The sequence below is a fragment of the Rhinolophus sinicus genome, chromosome 2 (genome assembly GCF_057876585.1).
Source record: "Rhinolophus sinicus isolate RSI-liver-muscle chromosome 2, RSI-T2T, whole genome shotgun sequence".
NCBI lineage: Eukaryota > Metazoa > Chordata > Mammalia > Chiroptera > Rhinolophidae > Rhinolophus > Rhinolophus sinicus.
Genome location: NC_142502.1, coordinates 102284992 through 102304196, shown reverse-complemented (window position 1 = coordinate 102304196; position 19205 = coordinate 102284992). Strand labels below are relative to the sequence as shown.

At 46.0% G+C, this 19205-nt stretch overlaps 1 protein-coding gene, 1 long non-coding RNA gene and 1 pseudogene across 2 annotated transcripts; all 3 read left to right on the top strand.

Moving 5' to 3' along the window:
* The first annotated feature begins 2469 nt into the window (after positions 1-2469).
* Positions 2470-7108, top strand: LOC148758860 (uncharacterized). Its single transcript, XR_016020343.1, has 2 exons — positions 2470-5654; positions 6767-7108. It is a non-coding gene; the product is annotated as an uncharacterized LOC148758860 (long non-coding RNA).
* An 845-nt stretch (positions 7109-7953) lies between these two features.
* LOC109439963 (class I histocompatibility antigen, Gogo-B*0102 alpha chain-like) lies at positions 7954-11464 on the top strand. The gene is made up of 8 exons (XM_088795800.1): positions 7954-8105; positions 8375-8659; positions 8861-9136; positions 9730-10005; positions 10123-10236; positions 10672-10704; positions 10842-10889; positions 11046-11464. The coding sequence occupies exons 1-8, from the start codon at positions 8042-8044 to the stop codon at positions 11048-11050; spliced, it is 1101 nt and encodes a 366-aa protein (XP_088651926.1). The 5' UTR covers positions 7954-8041; the 3' UTR covers positions 11051-11464.
* Positions 11465-12912: 1448 nt separating this feature from the next.
* Positions 12913-19205, top strand: LOC141571786 (dynein light chain Tctex-type 1 pseudogene; annotated as a pseudogene).

The window sequence follows — 19205 nt, the reverse complement described above, 5'->3', positions numbered from 1 at the left end:
CAGGGGGGCGCAGCCCACCATCCTTTGTGGGAGTTGAACTGGCAACCTTGTGGTTGAGAGCCCACTGGCCCATGTGGGAATCAAACCGGCAGCCTTCCGAGTTAGGAGCATGGAGCTCTAATCCCATGAGCCACCCGGCCAGCCCCTCAAAGCAGTTTTATTTATAATAGTCAAAAGCTGGAATCAACCCAAAAATTCACCAACAGTAAAGTGGACAAATAGAGATATGTTCATGCAATGGAATGCTACACAGTAACAAAAGTGAATGAAATACAGCTACTCACAATGACATGGATGAACCTCACAAACAATATTGTTACACAAAAGAACAGATACTGTATGGTTCCATCTAAGTACACTTTTAAAAAGGAAAAAATAATCTATGTTGCTAGAACTAAAATTATTGGTTACCTTTGGGGTGGAGAGGAGATGTAAAAATTAGACCTCAACCAAGATTGGAGCCTGGAGGGCCTGTAGGGGGAGCTCTCACACCCAGCACTGTAAGGTGCCCCCAACAGGAAGAAACTGCTTGACATCTCTGGTTGGAAAATGTTTTATAATCTACAACCCCACCAGGAAGGAGGAAGATTTTCTCCTCCCCTGGCAATGGCCCGGCCAATGAGAGACTGTCACAACCCAGCCAATGAAAAGCCACTACAGTCTGAACTCCCAGTTTCCTCCGGGGGATTTTTTGTTTATAACAGCTCCTCTCAACGTCCCCTTTTCTCTGTAAATGTTCCTTTCCTTTGTTCTTAACACTTGCCTACTGTTTTGCCATAGCTCATATATCCCAAATTGCAGTTCTCTGCTATTCCTGAGTAAACTCATCTTTGGTGGCAAAATAAGTAACTGTTTAATTTCTCAGGTCCACAGAGTCTATGATTGTGGGATGTGTGAGAGGGTCTGGTCTTCTGTTCTATTTCTTGACCTGTGTAGCTGTAACAGGGGTATCTTAATTTTGTGAAAATTCATTAAAATGTTCACTAATGATATGTGTTTTATACTTTATTTAGAAAAATAAATCTTTGATCATGTTTGGCACAAACTTGTTTTTATAAATAAATAATAAATAAATTCAAATCATTATCCTATTTCTTTGTTAGAAATTTATTTGAGGGGATCTGAATTGTTGATGGGAAAACACTTTTCTTTGTAACAGAATTCCAACTAAGTAATTCAGAAGGAATGACAGAAACATTGTCCTTTGTAGCCCTAATGAAATAATGACTATAGGCAATGATCATCAATGGATACTCTGACAATTAGATGAAAAATTGATGTGGGAACTTTATAGTGGTTGGATAGTAGGTGGTCACCACCCGACCCCTAATCAATGTTAACGTCTCTAATGTGAAGCCACCAGACTTCATGCTCCTCCTGACGGACATAATGGGGTGGACACAGGGCCACCTAAGAAGTGATATTGTCGCTAAAGAAAATTTTAAGGATATAAACTTTGCTTTCTATTTCTTTTACCCCCACATATTGCCAAACACAGAGCAGAGAAACTGTTCCCTTCGAGCTTATGGAGTAATTAAAATTTTTATTGTTTTCTCCTTTTGAATATCTCCCTCTCTGAACAGTGACTTCGTTTTCATACCTGATCTTTGATGAGTCTTGTGTCAACTTGTCTGGGCTGCAGCACCCAGTTATTTGATCAAACACTGGTCTAGGTGTTGCTGTGAAGGTTTCTGTACATGTGGCTGACACCTGAAATAGTTTGGCTTTATTTTTTTAATTTACTTATTTTGTATGATTTTTATTAAAAAATACAGCTGACATACAACATTATATCAGTCTCAGGTGCACAGCGTAGTTGTTCAGCATTTATACACCTAACGAAGTGACCACTATGACAAGTTCAGCAACCATCTGACACGGTACCACGCTGTCACAATATTAGTGACTGTATTCCCCATGCTGTACATTACATCCCCAGGACTTACTTGTTGTAAACCTGGAAATTTGATACTTTTGTTCTTCTTTACGTCCCCCCTTTTTAACATTTTCAATTACAGTTGATATTCAAAATTATTTTATATTACATTATATGTTATATTTCAGGCATGGTGAAATTATTTTATATTTTAAGCATGGTGGTTAGACATTTATAATTTAAGAAGTGATCCCCCTGATGAGTCTAGTACCCACCTGGCACTATACATAGTTACTATGAATAGGCAGCATATGTAAGGATTTCGTTTTTTTTACCCATTCAGCCACTGTATGTTTTTGATTGGAGCATTTAACCCATTTCCATTGAAAGTAATTGTTGATAGATGTGTAGTTATTGTCATTTAATTATTCATATTTGTGATTTGTGTGTGTGTGCGTGTTAAAGAAGTCCCTCTAACATTCCTTGTAATACTGGTTTGGTGACGGTGAACTTTTTTAGCTTTTTCTTCTCTGGAAAGCTTTTTATCTGTCCTTCAATTTTAAATAATAGCTTTGCTGGGTAGAGAAGTCTTGGTTGTAGATCCAGGCTTTTCATCACTTTGAATATTTCCTGCCAATCCCTTTTGGCAATACAAACTGTTACAGGAGCTCCCTTATAAGTTACTACCAGTAGGTGCCTTTCTCTTGCTACTTTATGATTCTCTCTCTGTCTTTAACCTTTGCCATTTTAATTATAATGTGTTTGGTGTGGGCCTGTTTGGGTTCATCTTGTTTGGACTCTCTGCACTTCCTGGGCTCGTGTGTCTATTTCCTTTGCCAGCCGAGGAAAGTTTTTAGTCATTATTTCTTCAAATAGGTTCTCAACCCCCTTTTCCCTCTCTTCTCCTTCTCGTCCCCTCTGATGAAAATTTTGGTGCTTAATGATGTCCCAGAGTCTCTTACACTGTCCTCATTGTTTTTTATTCTTTGTTGTTTTGCTGTTCCGATGGGCATTTTCAGCTACCTTGTCTTCCAAACCACTGATCTGATCCTCTGCTCCATCTAGTCTGCGGGCACATTCTTCATGTCAGTTATTGTAGCCTCCATTTCTGACTGGTTCTTTGTTATGGTCGCCATGACTGTTTTAATGCTTATCATTTTGCTCAAGTTCTCACTGTGTTCACTGAAGGTCCTTATAACCAGTGTCTTGAACTGTGTCTCTGGTGAGTATAATGAAAAATATATGGAATAAAAGTAAAGGAAGTAATTAGTAAGTCAGAAAAGAAAATGCCTGGGTGATTCTGCAACCAAGGAACTGATTTCCAACTCTTAATTCCTCTCCTTAAGCTGAGTTTGGTTTATTTTCAGAGCAGACACATCAGCAACATGAAGCCTTACACACTCCTGGTGAAAGTTTAAATTGGCACAAACACTTCAGAAATCAAATGCTTATCATGTTGTTTACTGTGGTTAAAACACACACCCCAGTAGCCCAGCCTTCCCTCCTGACTGTCCTCTCCAGGGAATTTCTTGCTTGTGCCCAGGAGACAAGCACACTCATGTTTACAGCAACTGCGACAACCACTTATGCATCAGCAGGGAAACGGAGAAAGTGTGGTGTCAGCATGAAATGTAAGACGTCAGCAGTGAAAACAAATGAAGGACAGCCTCACACATGGGGTAACTCCCTACGTAATGCTGAGTCTCAGAAGAGTCCATGCAGTGAGTTCACTGGACAGGAAGTTCAAAAACGGGCAAAAGTAAGTAATATTTGATTTGGGGATTTATACACTTATTGTAAAATCTTCAGAGAATCTCAAGGGAATAGTAAACACAAGACTCAAGATAGAGGTTCCATCTGAAGGACAGGATGGGGCACGCAGCCATGGTGGCTTTTTCATAGGTTCCGTTTCTGACACCAGTGGTGTGTGCCCAGGTATTTACTTGATCATAATTTCTAAACTGATATTTCTCCAACTGTGACTTGTGAGCCATTCCTGATTAATTTTTTAATAAGGAAATAGAAAAAGAAATACCAAAGTTTATTGCAATGATCCTTAGAAAAAAGTACCCACCTTGGAACAAAGCCACAGCCAATTATTATGAGCCATGTCAGACAGACGGCCGGTGTCACAGGAAATAGCTTTGGCTAGAAATGGGTCATGTGATCACTGGCATCTCAATAGATTTTCTGGGACACAATGTTCAGTGTGACCTACAAGGTGATTCTATCTGCGAAGGATTTGGTGTGTTATATTTAACTTCATATACAACTGAATTAATTACTTTTACAAAATGGAAATTGTGTAATTTCCAGAATTTATGTATTATAGTTTCCAGAAAACTATGTATTGATCATACATAGTTTGATCAATGTATTGATCATACATAGTTTGATCAATGTATGTTAAACTAGAAAATGCTATAAAGGGGAAACCATTGATAGAATAAAGAGTGTGAATGGATACAACAGAGCTGCTCTGAGAAAACTTCAGGGGTGGCCGGATGGCTCAGCTGGTTAGAGCTCGAGCTCTTTACCATGGGATGGTGGGCTGCGCCCCCTGCAACTAAGATAGAAAACAGCGACTGGACTTGGAGCTGAGCTGCGCCCTCCACAACTAGATTGAAGGACAACGACTTGGAGCTGATGGGCCCTGGAGAAGCACGCTGTTCCCCAATATTCCAGAATAAAAATTAAAAACAAAACAAACTTCAGCGTCCAGCGTCACATATCAACAGTGCTTTTTAGAATCACATTGGTGTCCAAATCACTTCTACCAAATCTCATTCAAAAACACAGTGAAAGACGTGACCTTTATTCTAGGATGCCAACCGACAGCCAGTTTGGGAACACTTTGTTCCTAGATTGGCGTTAACCATCGCTGACCACTGTATCACAACAAAATTGTTGTCAGGATACCAAGGTGTATAGACTGAGGCATGAGATTCACATTTTTCTAACATTTTGAAAAGCGATTTCATTAGGCAAATATTTCTGAAGATGATGTTCAGTAAGAAAATTGGCGTTGTAACAAATATTTCTGACATTTTTAATGAAACAAATTTGAAAATTCTAAAAAAAGCAAAAATAGTTATTGTAAAGGCATTAACATTATGGCCCTCAGTCTTTAAACTGTGTGATCAGCTACTGTATGTTCTCAACTTTGTTGCAACTTATTGTAGGAAACATTGTTATTAAAGGCATCTATAATAAAGACTTACAAATACTGTTGTATCTCCTTTCTCTGTCTCAAACTTTTAATCATTACATTGTAAAGTGAAATTTAAAGCATTAAAGAAAATGATCAGATAAATGATTATGCTTTATAAAATCCTGAAACAATATTCAGGATTTTAATTGTAAATTTTATCTGTATCTAAATTCTTTGACACTCCTCCCTTCCCGAGGTGGAGTAATTCCTTCTCTCTTGAGTGTGGGCTGGACATAATGACTCACTTCTCATCAGGCTGATGTAATGGTGTGTGATTCTGAGTCTAGGACATAAAACTGCAGCTTCCGTCTTGGTCTCTCTCTCCTATCACTTGCTCTTAGGGAAGAAGCTACCTAGTCATTAGCCACCTTATGGAAAAGTCCCCACAGCTAGGAACTGAGGCCTCCTGGGACCATCCAGGAAGGAAATGAGGCCCCTTCCAACAGCCCTATGAGTGAGCCGTGTTTCATGCGAGTCCTCCAGCCCCAATCAAGCCTTCAGATGACGCAGCCCTGGCTGACAACTTGACTGCAACCTTGAGAGAGGCCCTGAACCAGAAGCGCTCAGGTAAACCTCTTCTACATTCCTAACCCTGAGAAACAGGGATAAAATACACATTTATTGTTTTGAGCTGCTACATTTTGGGTAATTTGTTACGCTGCCATACATGACTAATACAGTGTCCAAAGAGAGAATGAATTATTGCATTTTTATTTGCTCTAATTATATTAGACATGTCATTTGGTTTACATTTTATTACCACTCACAGCAATCTATTTACTTGAATTTCATTTCCAACTGTGACCCAAATAAACACAAAGGGAAGAGCAGGCCATCCTAGGCTGATTCTGTGATGGTCCCTAATAACAACCCTGGTTATTCACCTTCTCCCGGTTATGTGATGAAACATTAATATAGGTGCTGGGAAGGGATTCTACAGATGTAACTAAGGTCTCAAATCAGCTGACCTTAGGACACGGGGACTACCCATGGGGAATGTCCTAATCAGGTGAGTACTGACTGGGGTTTCTCCTGAGGAAACATTCCAAGTAAGAGGGATTCAGTGTGAGGTCTTTTCTCTACCGGCAGCTTTGAAAATGGAGGGCCACATGGCAAAGACTGCTGGTGGACACTGGGGGCTGGGGCAGCACCCACCTCGCTGACACTTGTCAAGGAAACAGGGACCTTAGACCTACAACTGGAAAAAACTGAATTCTGCTCACAGCTCTCTTTAAGCTTGGAGGAAGATCCTGAGCTCAGGATGAGCTCACAGCTTTGTGACACCCTGACCAGAGATCCCATCCACACCGGGCCTGGATTTCTAAGGAACTGTGAGCAAATAAGTGGGTATTGTTTTGAGCCACTAAGTTGTGATGATTTGTTACACAGCAATAGAAAACTAATACACAGGCTCAAGTGTGCAACAAATAAGCACACAGCATTTTTCCCACTGGAATGAATTTATGAACTGATATACCCACTAGTTTGAAATGAAATATTTCCTTTTTTTTGTATTTTTCAAGTTATGATTTTACGTGATATAAATTTTAATACAATCATTCATTCATTCAACAAAGAATTTAATGCCCACTATCTATCAGGAATGGCTTCATATGCTTGGGATTCATCCTTGACCTAAACAGCCCAAAGCTTCTGTGCTCATGTGCCTTACATTCTAGAAGCTTCCCAGAGTGATTCGGAGCCACTGGAATGTTTTTAGTGAAGAAATGACACAGCCTCACTGACGTTAGCAGGATAACCGATCCTTGTGGGGAGAATAGTCCTTGGCTGGCAGGTGAGGGGGTGGCACTAGTGCCACAATCAGGAGTGAGAGGGTGGTGGGGACTAAGGGGAGAAAAGGGCCTAAGGGGTGAGAGAGACAGAGAAGGGCTGGAGAATCAGGGGGAGGGAAAGAGGCAGAGGTAAAGAATCCTAAAGCAGTGGAACTCTCAGGTTGAAATAAGTTGTTTTATAGATCTTTTGTAAATTATCTAGGACCTAGAGGTGTGTTCTGTGCAGCTGCCTAAAAACTAGCATTTTAACTGCTTTGAACACTTGCAGCTTTGAGGTTGTCCATGCTCCTCCTTGAAACACACAGTAACAAACTGCTTCCAGTGCTTCTTTGGACTGAGAAGGCGGGGACTCAAGAAACAAACTCAGGGCTGTGGAATGAAGATCATTTTACAGTAGAAACATCCGGAGTCACAGGTGTACCGTCTGGGAAAGTGAGACTTAGGAGCTTTGAGAGTCTGGCTGCAGCGCTGTTTACACACATTTCTGCACCAAGAGGGACAAATCACGATTTTACAGATTAGCTTCCTGGTGATCTGGGGTTTCCAAGCTTGTTCCCACTGTGGCCCCACTGTGGTTAATAAACAACAAGGAGACTGGTCTCTGTGAGAATCTCTAGCTGGTGTTTTCAGGCACAACTTCTCCGGGGTGAAAGAGAAAAGCCCTGTCCTTCCTCTATTCCCAGGGCCAGCTCACGCTGTGGCACCAAGTTCCCTGGGGGTGTCTTCTTCCAGAATAGTCCGGGGGAGAAGTAAAAGGTGGGAGGCAGGGCGTCCATTTCAGGGAGAGGGATTCCGGGAAGAGAAGGAAAAGGCGCCGAGCCCTGGTTCCTCAGACAACCCCTGGGTCAGGACTCAGGGTGACAGCGTGACACAGAGCGCTCAGTGCAGGAGGAGGGGTCAGGGCAGAGTCCCAGGTCCCCTGAGGGCGGAGTCTGGGGCGGGGAAGCTCAGTGTTGGGGAGTCCCCACCGCCCAGCGGTTTCACTTCTCACAACTCGTGTCGGGTCCTCCTGTCTAGAAACTCGTGACGCGGCCCCAATTCTCACTCCTATTGCGTGTCCGGTTTCTAGAGAAGCCAATCAGTGTCACCGCGTTTCCGGTTATAAAGTCTCCACGGACCCGCCCGCACGCAGATTGTCCCAAGATCCCAAAAAAGCGCGTCATGGGCCCCGGAACCCTCCTCCTGCTGCTCTTGGGGCCCCTGGGCCTGACGGGGACCCGGGCGGGTGAGTGCGGGGTCGGGGGGGACGGTCTCCGCGGGGGGAAAGCGAGGGGACCGCCCATTGGGGACGCAAGACCCCGGGGAGGATGTGTCCCCACCGCCCCGCCCTGACCCCGCCCCGTGCCCCGCCCACTCGGGTCTCCCGCCGCCTCCACTCTCTGTCCCCCCCTTTTCCGTCTCCCGGGCCCCCTGCCCCTCCCAGCCCATCGCCCTCGACCCGGGACCCGCGCCGGGAGGAGGGTCGCCTGGGTCTCAGCCCCTCCCCGTCCCCAGGCTCCCACTCCCTGACGTATTTCGACACCACCTGGTCCCGGCCTGGCAGCGGGGAGCCCCGGTTCATCTCCGTCGGCTACGTGGACGACACGCAGTTCGTGCGGTTCGACAGCGATGCGGCGAGTGCGAGAGAGGAGCCGCGGGCGGCGTGGATGGAGGGGCCGTGGATGGAGCAGGTGGAGCCGGGATACTGGGACCGGAACACGCAGAGAGCCAAGGACGCCGCACAGACTTTCCGAGGAAACCTGCAAACCGCGCTCCGCTACTACAACCAGAGCGAGGCCGGTGAGCGACGCGGCCGGGGTCTCCCCGAGTCTCCGGTCCCAGCTTCACCCCGAGGCTGCAGGATCCGCACGGCCACTCCACCGAGAAGAGCCCGCGGGGCCTTTGATCCGCTTTCATTGTCACTTCAGGCGCCACCACTGAGGGGCGGGAGGGGTTAAAGGTCGGGGTTACAGGTCGGAGCTGACGGCGGAGCGGGGTCAGGGTCTCACACCTACCAGAGGTTGTACGGCTGCGACGTGGAGCCGGACGGGCGCCTCCTCCGCGGGTACGAGCAGTTCGCCTACGACGGCGCCGACTACATCGCCCTGAACGAGGACCTGCGCTCCTGGACCGCGGCGGACACGGCGGCTCAGATCACCCGGCGCAAGTGGGAGGCGGCCCATTACGCGGAGCGCCTGAGGGTCTACTTTGAGGGCAGGTGCAGGGAGTCGCTCGGCAAATACCTGGAGAGGGGGAAGGAGACGCTGCAGCGCACAGGTGAGAGGGGCAGCGAGGCCTCCTACGAGGAGAGGAGGAAATGGGATCAACACCCGGACACCCCTCCCCGACCCCGGGAGATGGAGTCCGCCTGGGTTTTCAGATCCGGTACCAAAGAGTGACCCTAAGGGCCCCCCTTCTCTCAGGGACAGTTAGGGGTGCAGTCTCTCAGGGGATGGAGGGGGGACCATCTCAGAAATAACTGAGCAGCGGTTCCCTGTGACTCTGGCAGCTGCTCTGGGAACCCAGGGGGACTTTCTCTCTCAGGCCTTGTTCGCTGCCCCGCACACAGTGTGACTGAGCTGTGACCCCAGCTTTTCTGAGTCATGTGGCCTCCACCCAGCTCAGGACCAGGAATCCCTTTTCTCTCCATCAGAGACCTGTCTCTGACCCTGTGCTGTCTCACCCTGATTCTAGAACTTTCTAAACACTAGACATTATCCCAGACGCCTGTGTCCAGTGTGATGTCTGGGTTTTCTGCTCCCTTCCCCCACCCCAGTTGTCCTGACCATTATCGGGATGGTCACATGAGCACTGCTGGAGTGTCCCATGAGGGATGCAAAGATCCTGAATTTTCTGACCCTTCTCCTCAGATCCTCCAAAGGCACACGTGACCCACCACCGCACCTCTGATCGTGACGTCACCCTGAGGTGCTGGGCGCTGGGCTTCTACCCTGCGGAGATCACCCTGACCTGGCAGCGTGATGGGGAGGACCTGACCCAGGACACGGAGCTCGTGGAGACCAGGCCTGCGGGGGACGGGACCTTCCAGAAGTGGGCAGCTGTGGGGGTGCCTTCTGGAGAGGAGCAGAGATACACGTGCCATGTGCAGCACGAGGGGCTGCCCGAGCCCCTGACCCTGAGATGGGGTACGGAGGGGGCCGTGGGCACAGAGCCTCTTCTCAGGGAAAGCAGGGGCCTCTGGAGGACATCAGGTCGGAGCTGAGGCCTGGGGGTCAGGGCCCTCACCTTCCTGTCCCTTCCAGAGCCGCCTCCTCAGGCTGCCATCCCCGCTGGCATGGTGGTGGGCATCATTGCTGGGCTGGTCCTCCTTGGAGCTGCGGTCACTGGAGCTGTGCTGTGGAGGAGGAAGCGCTCAGGTGGGGAAGGGGCGGGGAATGAGGTGTCTTGTCCCACTGGGGGGTTTCAGGCCCCAGGTGGATGTGTGTCCTGCCTCGTTAGTGGGAAGACTAACCACACACGTGTGCTTTCCCTGTCTAGGGCCCTATTTGCTAACACTTTATTAACGCACGTGTGAAAATGAGGGATGGATTTAACACCTTGATGATTCTGGTGATGGGGACCTGATTCTCAATAGTCACAAGTCAGAGCGGAAGGTCCCGCTGAGGACAGACCTCCAGGAGGGCGGTTGGTTCAGTCCCCACACGTGTACTTTCCTCAGGTTTCCTGATCCTACAGTAGGTCTGCAGTCACAGTTCTGGAAACTTCTCTGGGGTCCAGGACCAGGGGGTTCCTTTATGACCTCATGGTACTGCCTCCTTCCTGGCTTCTCATGTGATGTTTTCTTCTTGCAGGTGGAAAAGGAAGGAGCTACACTCAGACTGCAGGTGAGTATGGAGGGGGGGTGATCCCTGAGACCCTTGGAATAGATGGAAGCCCTTGGGGAGCTCACCCACCCCCATAATTCCTCCTTTAGCCACATCTGCTGTGAGCGCTAACCACATCCTGTCTTATTCTCCCCCAGGCGGTGACAGTGCCCAGGGCTCTGATGTATCCCTCACAGCTTCTAAAGGTGAGACCTGGGGGGCCTGAAGTGAGGGGAGGGGACAGAGGGGACAGGACTGGGTACTGGGAATTCTCAGGGACAGTTTGAGCAGCGGTGGACTGTTGAGAATGTCACCACTTACAGCCACTAACCTGAATTTGTTATGATTATTTTCTTCTACAGCGTGAGAGAGCTGCCTGGTAGGGACTGAGTGGTGCGAGATTTGTTCCTGTCCCCACTTTGTGACTTCAGGAAGCTCTGATCTCTCTTTCTGCAAAGGGCATCTGAATGTGTCTGCGTTCCTCTTGCATCATGTGAGGAGCTTGGAGACTGCCCGCCCCCTGCCCTCCATGCCCCCTCTGCACACTGACCTGAGTCTCTTCCCTGACCCACTGTCCTGTTCCAGCAGAGGCTGTTTCCATCCCCACCTTTACTTCATGTTACTCTGAGCAGCAACTTCTTACTTCCTGTTGAAATAAGAATCTGGATATGAATTTGTTTTTTCAATTCTTGCTATGAACGGTTGATGGGTTAATTGAAGGAGAAAAATCCGTAAGTTGGAGAGGAAATAAATGGAAGCACTGAGAAACTTCCAGAATCTGTGTGTTTGCTGTGCTGAGTCTGTTGTGGGTGGAGACAGGAGAGGCTGTGAGGACCGAGCGTGGACGCAGCCTGAGCCCAGTTGGGGCTCAGTGCATCGTGGGCTCTTACATGGTCGCTCCTCGGCGGGGTCACCTCTCTGCCCCTTTGTCCTTGTCCCTTCAGTAGAACCTTGTCCCACCAGGACCTGTGGTCACAGGAACCGAGCATCACCCAGGTCTGGTCTTGTCAGTGATGGCTTTGTGTGGCCGGGTCACCAAGGCTCAGGCCTGGTCCGGCCCTCGGCCCCCATCTTCTGGGTGTTCATTTGTTGTTTTTATAGAGGAATATGACTGTGTTCTTGTTATGAGTCCTGGTCTCATGCTCCTCTGGGTGTCCCCTGTCAGCAGTAGGTGTTTTACCAGTCATTTTCCCCACAACGCCAGGGGGACCCTGCACACAGGAGTCTGTGGATTGAGAGATGCATTTTCAGACTTGTCCAGCTCTCGCCTCCTTCCAGGGCCTGATGGTTCTTTCCATCTTTTCACAAACTATCAGAGGAACCAGATTCTGGAATGAGCAGAGGAGGGATCCCGTAATTTCCCATCTTAGATAAGTTCCTGCTGGAATTCTGCTCTGCTCGCTGCCCTCTCTCCCTGCCCTGAGCTCTAGTGCTGGCTCCAGTCCAAACTCAGGGGTTGATGAAGCAGAGTCTACTTTATATTTATATTTGGTTGGAGAATAGGACCCATAAGTGGGGGCTCACTGTTTCCTGAAGAGGGAAATATCACTGTGCTGTGGTGAGCAGGAGGGCAGGTGTGGGAGAAAGAAGGGGGAGAGGGGAGAGCAGCACCTGTGAGAAAAGGGGAGGTGGCCCTGATGCCAGTGTGAGGGGACTTGGTGCTGTAGCTGCCACAAAACAGCATTTGACCCGAGGCTACATTAATAAAGACACTGTCCTTAGAACAGGGAGGCGCTGTCATTGACCATTCACTGATATTGGCCGTGTGCCAGATGTGTGATAGTTTCTGCCTCTGAGAAACATCACTGAACTAACGTCAGAGAAATGGCTGAACTTGAGGAGCGTCTGTTCCAGTGGGAAGAGACAGACTATATCCTATAAGCACAGTAAACTAGGAAGGTGTTTATGTTAGAAGGAGATAAGTGTTCTGGGGAAAATGTAGTGGGGAAGGGGATCCAGAATGTGGGGTGTGGGGCCAGGGAAGACGGCTGTGTTGATTGGGGTGCTCAGGGGGCCTCGCTGGGAAGGTGACCTTGAGGGAAGTCTTGAAGGACATGAGGAATTCCCCACGAGGATGTCTGGGTGCGTTCTTTCCAGGCAGGGAACCTGCAGTGGGAATGCCCTGGGGCAGGAGTTGTCTGGTTTCTGGGAAGAGCAGGGAGGCTGGTGTGGCTGCAGCAGAGACTGATGGAGAAGAGACAGGTGCGGCCCGACCACGGGGCCGGGAGGATGGTAGAGGGCAGTGAGCTGTGCGCTGAGTGAGGGGGGAGGTACAGGACAGTTGGGAACAGAAGGGGACATGGTGTGACCCCCTTTCAGAGGACGCTGGGGCTGCGGTGCTGAGAACAGACTTGGGTGAGGGAGGCCGTCGGGAAGTGGAGGAATCTGCAGGGTTCTGGGCTGGACCTGCTGCCACTGGGGGTGAGCGGTGGGAACAGTGGGAGTGGGGTTCTGGGTACGTCCTGAAGGTGGACATTACAGCATTTCCTAATGGGTGAGTTGGGCATGAGAGTCAAGTATCCCCAAATCTCAGAGGATACAAGTAGAAAGATGGAGTTGCTGTTAGCAGAGATGGGGGAGACTCTGGAAGGAGCATGTCTGAGGGGAGGGGGGCCTCACAGATACTCATTTTAAAGATGCTGGAGCTGAGATGTCTGTTAGAAATACAAGTGAGGTCATCAGACTGGCAGTTGGACAGATGAGTCTAGAGATTAGGTGAAATATCGGGGCTGGAGAAATAGACTTAGGAGGTGACACATATAAATGATGTTTGAAGCCTTCAGCACAGATGAGGTCACCAAGGGAGTGATGGCCGTAGAAGAGAAAGGAAGAGGACTGAATCCTGGACCCCCAGTGCTGTGATCTGATCAGACACACACCTCGCAGATGGCACAGTTCTGGCCCCACGTCAATTAGGCACGTAGACCAGCGAGTCCCAAACTTCCCTGGGTGGGAATCCCCTGGACGTCTTGTTAAGACTCAAAGTCTGGAGCAGAGCAGAGACTCTGGATTCATGAGGAGGTTGGTGCCGCTGCTGGTCTTCAGATCCCACTTTTAGTAGCACGACCCTCACGAGGATTCCCACAGGCTGTGCGTCAGCTTCACCTGCAGGGCTTGTTACAGAAGTGACTCTTGGGCTTGTGTCTGGCTCTCGGAGACGGTGGGTCTGGGAGAGGCCTGAGTGTTTGTAAGAAGCCCACAAGCTGTCCTGGGGCTCAGCCAGCTTGGGAACCTCTGAGGTCAGTGATGGAACTCAGGGTGGGCAATGGTCTTAAATAAGCTTTTAAAGGTGTTTTTCCTCAAAAAGGGGAGGACGTATACCGTCAATTGTGAGACGTGATATTGGGAGTTACATGTTCTCTCTACCGTGGGGCAGAGTCAGGTGGGAGTTAGGAGTGGGTCACAGGTCAGTGTAATAAAAATCTCTGAAAGCTCGCTCCTGAAACTATTCCCCAGATTGATTTCTGGGAGCAAACAACGGAATCAATTTTTTTCTAATTTACACACACACACACACACACACACACACACACACACACACACAAAGTCAGACAATTAAGTTCGGGACCTCATCCTAGGAAAAGTGCTACATACCTCACTGCTGAATATCACTACAGTCCCCTTCGAAGTACTCACCCTGCGAAGCTATGCACCAACACCAGTGCTTAGTCCACCCTTCAAAGCTATTTTGGAACTCTTTTTCTGGAATGGCCATCAGAGCTGTTGTCGTATCACCCTTGATGTCCTGAATGTCATCATAAGTTTTCCTTTCAATCTTTCCTTTATCTTCAGGTAAAGAAAAAGTCATTGGGGGCCAGATCAGGTGAGTAGGGAGGGTGTTGCAATACAGTTATTTGTTTACTGGCTAAAAACTCCCTCGCAGACAGTGACATGTGAGCTGGTGCATTGTTGTGATGCAAGAGCCATGAATTGTTGGTGAAAACTTCAGATTGTCTAACTTTCATGCAGCCTTTTCAGCACTTCCAAATAGTAAACTTAGTTAACTGTTTGTCCAGTTGGTACAAATTCATAATGAATAATCCCTTTGTTATAAAAAAAGGTTAGCAATATTGTTACAACAAGTTCACGAACTTAATTGTCTGACCTCATGCACACCCACGTGTGCGTGTGTGTGTGTGTGTGTGTGTGTGTGTGTGTGCGTCTGTAAAACATTCTGGCAAAATACTATTTTGGTGAAGGCCACAGAACAGGCTTGAGGCCACGCACCAGGAACTGACCCACAGTCCCCCCAGGTCGGGTCCCACGTGGGAACCACTGCCCCTTCTGCTGGGCACATGTGTCACTGCTCACACCACTGACATCCATGTGGGCCCCGGACCCTGCGGCCATGACTGCTGTCACTGCTGCTCCTGGCAGCTGTGTTGCTACTGCCAAATGCATACTGCTCGGTTCCAGCCTCTGTGTCACCACGTCCTGAGTCAGAGTCTGGCATGTGGTCACCTGACCAGGGAGCCTTATGCCGTGTCCAGCTGCACGAGTGTTGGGGACAGTGTGTTTCCCTCTTTTATGGAGTGAAGTGGCTTCTGCCTTTCACCAAGAGTCTCTGTGTGGATTTTTCCTAATGTAGGAAAAGATTTCAGGTGTTCAAGGTAAGGGATGTAAAAAGAATGACTAATTTCAATTCTCGGAGCAAAGATCTGAGAGTAGAACTTTCTCTGGTACTTTATAGGCACTCAGATTTGGCTGGAAGAATAATTGACATCCAAGGGGGAGGTTGACTTGCTCACTCTTACTCTAAATTTCTTTGTGGGATGGTGAGGGATTTTTTCTCTCCACTGAACCAATTCTCTGATTCTCGGACACCACCTGGGCATCCCACAATCGGGGAATTCTGCCACTACATGGAGTCAGCATCAGACACCACAGGTTACAGGCTCCGTCCCACAGGCTGCCATCACTTGAGACGCAAGTCACAAGTTTCAAGTACCCCTCATGTTACCTGAATTTCTGCCTGATGTGGGTAGTAAGTTGGGGGTCCCCTGTTTCAAGTTCGATAATTTGCTAGAACAACTCATAGAATTCAAGAAAATGCTAAGCTTACTGTTACAGTTGGTTATAAAGGATACAAGTGAGCAGCCAGAGGTCCGTAGGGTGAGATCTGGAAGGGTCCCCAGCGCAGGAGCCTGTGTCACTGAGGTGGAGTGTGTCACCCTCCCAGCACATGGATGTGATGAGCAATTTGGTAGCTCTCTGATTTCTGTCAATTTAGGTTTTGTTTTTAATTGAAGTTTCATGACATAGGCCTGATTGATTAAGTGATTGGCCATTGGTGATTGAACTCAACCTCCAGCTCCTCTCCTCAGAGGTCAGGGAGAGAGGCTGAAAGTTGCAACCTTCTAATCACGGCTGGTCTTTTTGGTGACGATCCCTCATCCTGAAGCTCTCTAGGACCCCTCAGCCAAAAGTCATCTCATTGGCACCCAAAAACAGTCTTCTCACTCAGGAGATTTCAAAGGTTTTAGGAACTCTGTGTCAGGAACTGGGACAAAGACCAAACTTTTTTTATTATGTCACAGGTCTTTGACCACAGATCCATTTATAACAAAAGAATTGTAACAGTTAAAAGATGCTGGCACATTACAGGCGTCCCATTCAGTTATTAACAATTAGTCCATTCCAGTGTCCTATTGAATATATTTACATGCCTAATAAATTTACAGAAATTGCCCAACATTTTAGTCAGACAGGAATTTCAAATTAACTATAATGGGATATCATGGCTAAAATGAAAAAGAGAAAACCAATTGTTGGCAAGAATTTAATTATATCTCTCATATATTGCTAGTGGGAGAGTAAATTGATTCAAATACTTTGAAAAATTCTTTGGCCATACATTCTAAAGCCAAACATTCACTCGCCCTATGACCCTACATTTCTACTCCTACTTACATAACTAATAGACATGCGTGCATGTTTTTGCCAGAATATATGAAAAAATCATTCATAGCAGCATGATTTGTGAAAGTATATTTGACTAAAAACAAAAACACAACATATCAAAATTTGTGTGATGCCATTTAAGTAGCACTTAGGGGAAATTTTATAGCACTAAGTGCCTATCTTAGAAACAAGAAAGATCTTAAATCCATGACCTTAGCTTCTACCTTAAGAAAGTATAGAAAGAAGAGCAAATTTAACTCAAAGTAAGTAGAAGAAAATAATAAATATCAGAGCAGAAGTCAATGGAGATGGAGACATAAGATAGAAAAATAATAGATAAAATCAATGAAACCCAAAACTGGTTTCATTAAAAACTTATAAACCTCTAGTCAGACTAATGAGAGAGAGAGAGAGAGAGAGAGAGAGAGAGAGAGAGAGAGAGAGAGAGAGAGAACACAAATGGACATCAGAAATGAGAGCAATGACTTCACTATACATTCTACAGATATTAGAAGGATAACAAGAGAATATTATGAACAGCTTTATGGCAATAAACTTGACAATTTAGGTAAAAAAATTATTAAAAACTCACAAACTACTAAAGCTTACTGAAGAAGAACTAGATAACCTCAACAGTCCCTTATCTGTTTACAAAAAAAATTGAATTTGTAGTTAAACACTTTCCACAAAGAAATTCCAGGTCCAGATGGTTTCAGTGATGAACCCTACCAAACATTTAAGGAAGAAATACTCCTTTCTATGATGAAAGCATTACTGTGATACCAAAACCTGATGAAGACATTATAAATAAACTACAGACAAATATCTCCCATGAACATAGATTCAAAAATTCTAAACAAAATTTAACAAATCTAATCCACTATAGAATTACACATCATGACCAAATAGTTTATCCCAAGAATATCATGGCTGGTTTAACATTTAAAAATCTATCGAACTAATTTACCATATTAATAATTAAAAAAAATAAAGAGCATATGATCATCTCAACACATGTAGAAAAACACATTTGAGAATATGCAGCATTTTTCCTGATTTTAAAAAATTCAGCAAACTAGGAATTGAAGGGAACTTCTTCAATCTGATATAGGGCAGCTATGAAAAAACCTATAGCTAACATACTTACTGAAGAAAGACTAAGTGCTTTCCCTCTAAAATAAGGAAAAAGACAATAATGTCACATCTCACTACGTCTACTCAACACTGTACTAGTGGTGCTGCCAGTGAAATAAGACAAGAACAGGAAGAAGTAAAACTATTTTTATTTGCAGACAACATAACTTACTATGCAAAAAATCTGATGGAATCTACAAAAACATTACTTGACCTAATACATGAGTTTAGCAGTGTAGTAGGGTACAATATACAAAAAACAAACAAACAAAAAATTGTATTTCTATATCCTAAAAGCAAACAGTTGGAATTAAAACTTAAGAAATAATACCATTTACAATAGCATCAGAAATATAAAATACTTAGAGATAAATCTGCAAAAGGTGTGAAAGACTTGTATATTGAAAACTACAAAGCACAGCTTAGAGATATCAAAAAAGACTTAAGTGAATGGACAGAAATACTATTGTCATGGGTTAGAAGACTCAATATTGTTGAGATGTCAATTCTCCCCAAATAGATCTATAGATTCAATGCAATTCCAATCAAAATCCCAGCAGAAGTTTTATAAATAGAAATTTTAAGCTGTTTCTAAAGTTCATATGGAAATGCAAAGGACCTAGAATTGGCAAAACAATTTTGAAAATCAGCAAGACAATTTTAAACACCGATGGAGGAATATGATTTAAAGACTTAGTTTAAAGCTACCGTAATCAAGACAGGGTGGCAGTGGCATAAAGATAGACAAATAGGTCGATGTAGTAAAATAGAGTCCAGAAACAGGCATGTGTGTACGTATATATAAAGTCAATTCAGTAGAGAAAGGAAATCCTTTAAGAATTAGTGTTGGAACAGTTAGAAAACCAGGAGCAAAAAAAGTAAACTTTGATCTATATCTCTCACTATACATAAAAAAAATAACTCAAAAGGGATTATGGATCTAAGTTTAAAACCTAAAACTATGACCTCTAGAAGAAAACATAGGAGAAAACCTTCATGACCTGGGGTTGGGGTAAATATCATAACCAAAAGTGTGATTCATAAAAGAACAAATTGAGTGCGCTCTACTTAGGGAGGCAGAGGCGATGCTGGAGGAAAGATGGAAGACCACAGTCTGCGGAAGAGACTGCTTTCCTTGTTCATGAAGTGAGCAACATAGTAAAAGAGGCTGTAGGAAGTGCTGTTGGTGGCAACACCTGTCACCACAGCAAAGTGAATCAGTGGACCACAGATGTAATAGAACAAACATGAAGCCAACTCACCAAGCTGGGAAAACCAGTTAAATGCTCCTACATTGTGACGTGTACAATTATGCAGAAGAAGGGAGCAGGATCACACAGGGCAAGTTCTTGCTTCTGGGACAGCTCTGCTGACGGGAGCCGCACCGTGCGATTGGAGGAGGAGACCACGTGCTGCGCCGTCAGAGCCTGTGGACTGTCCATTTGAGCTCCTCCTCCGCCTGTGATCTTTCTCCTTTTGTCTCAGCA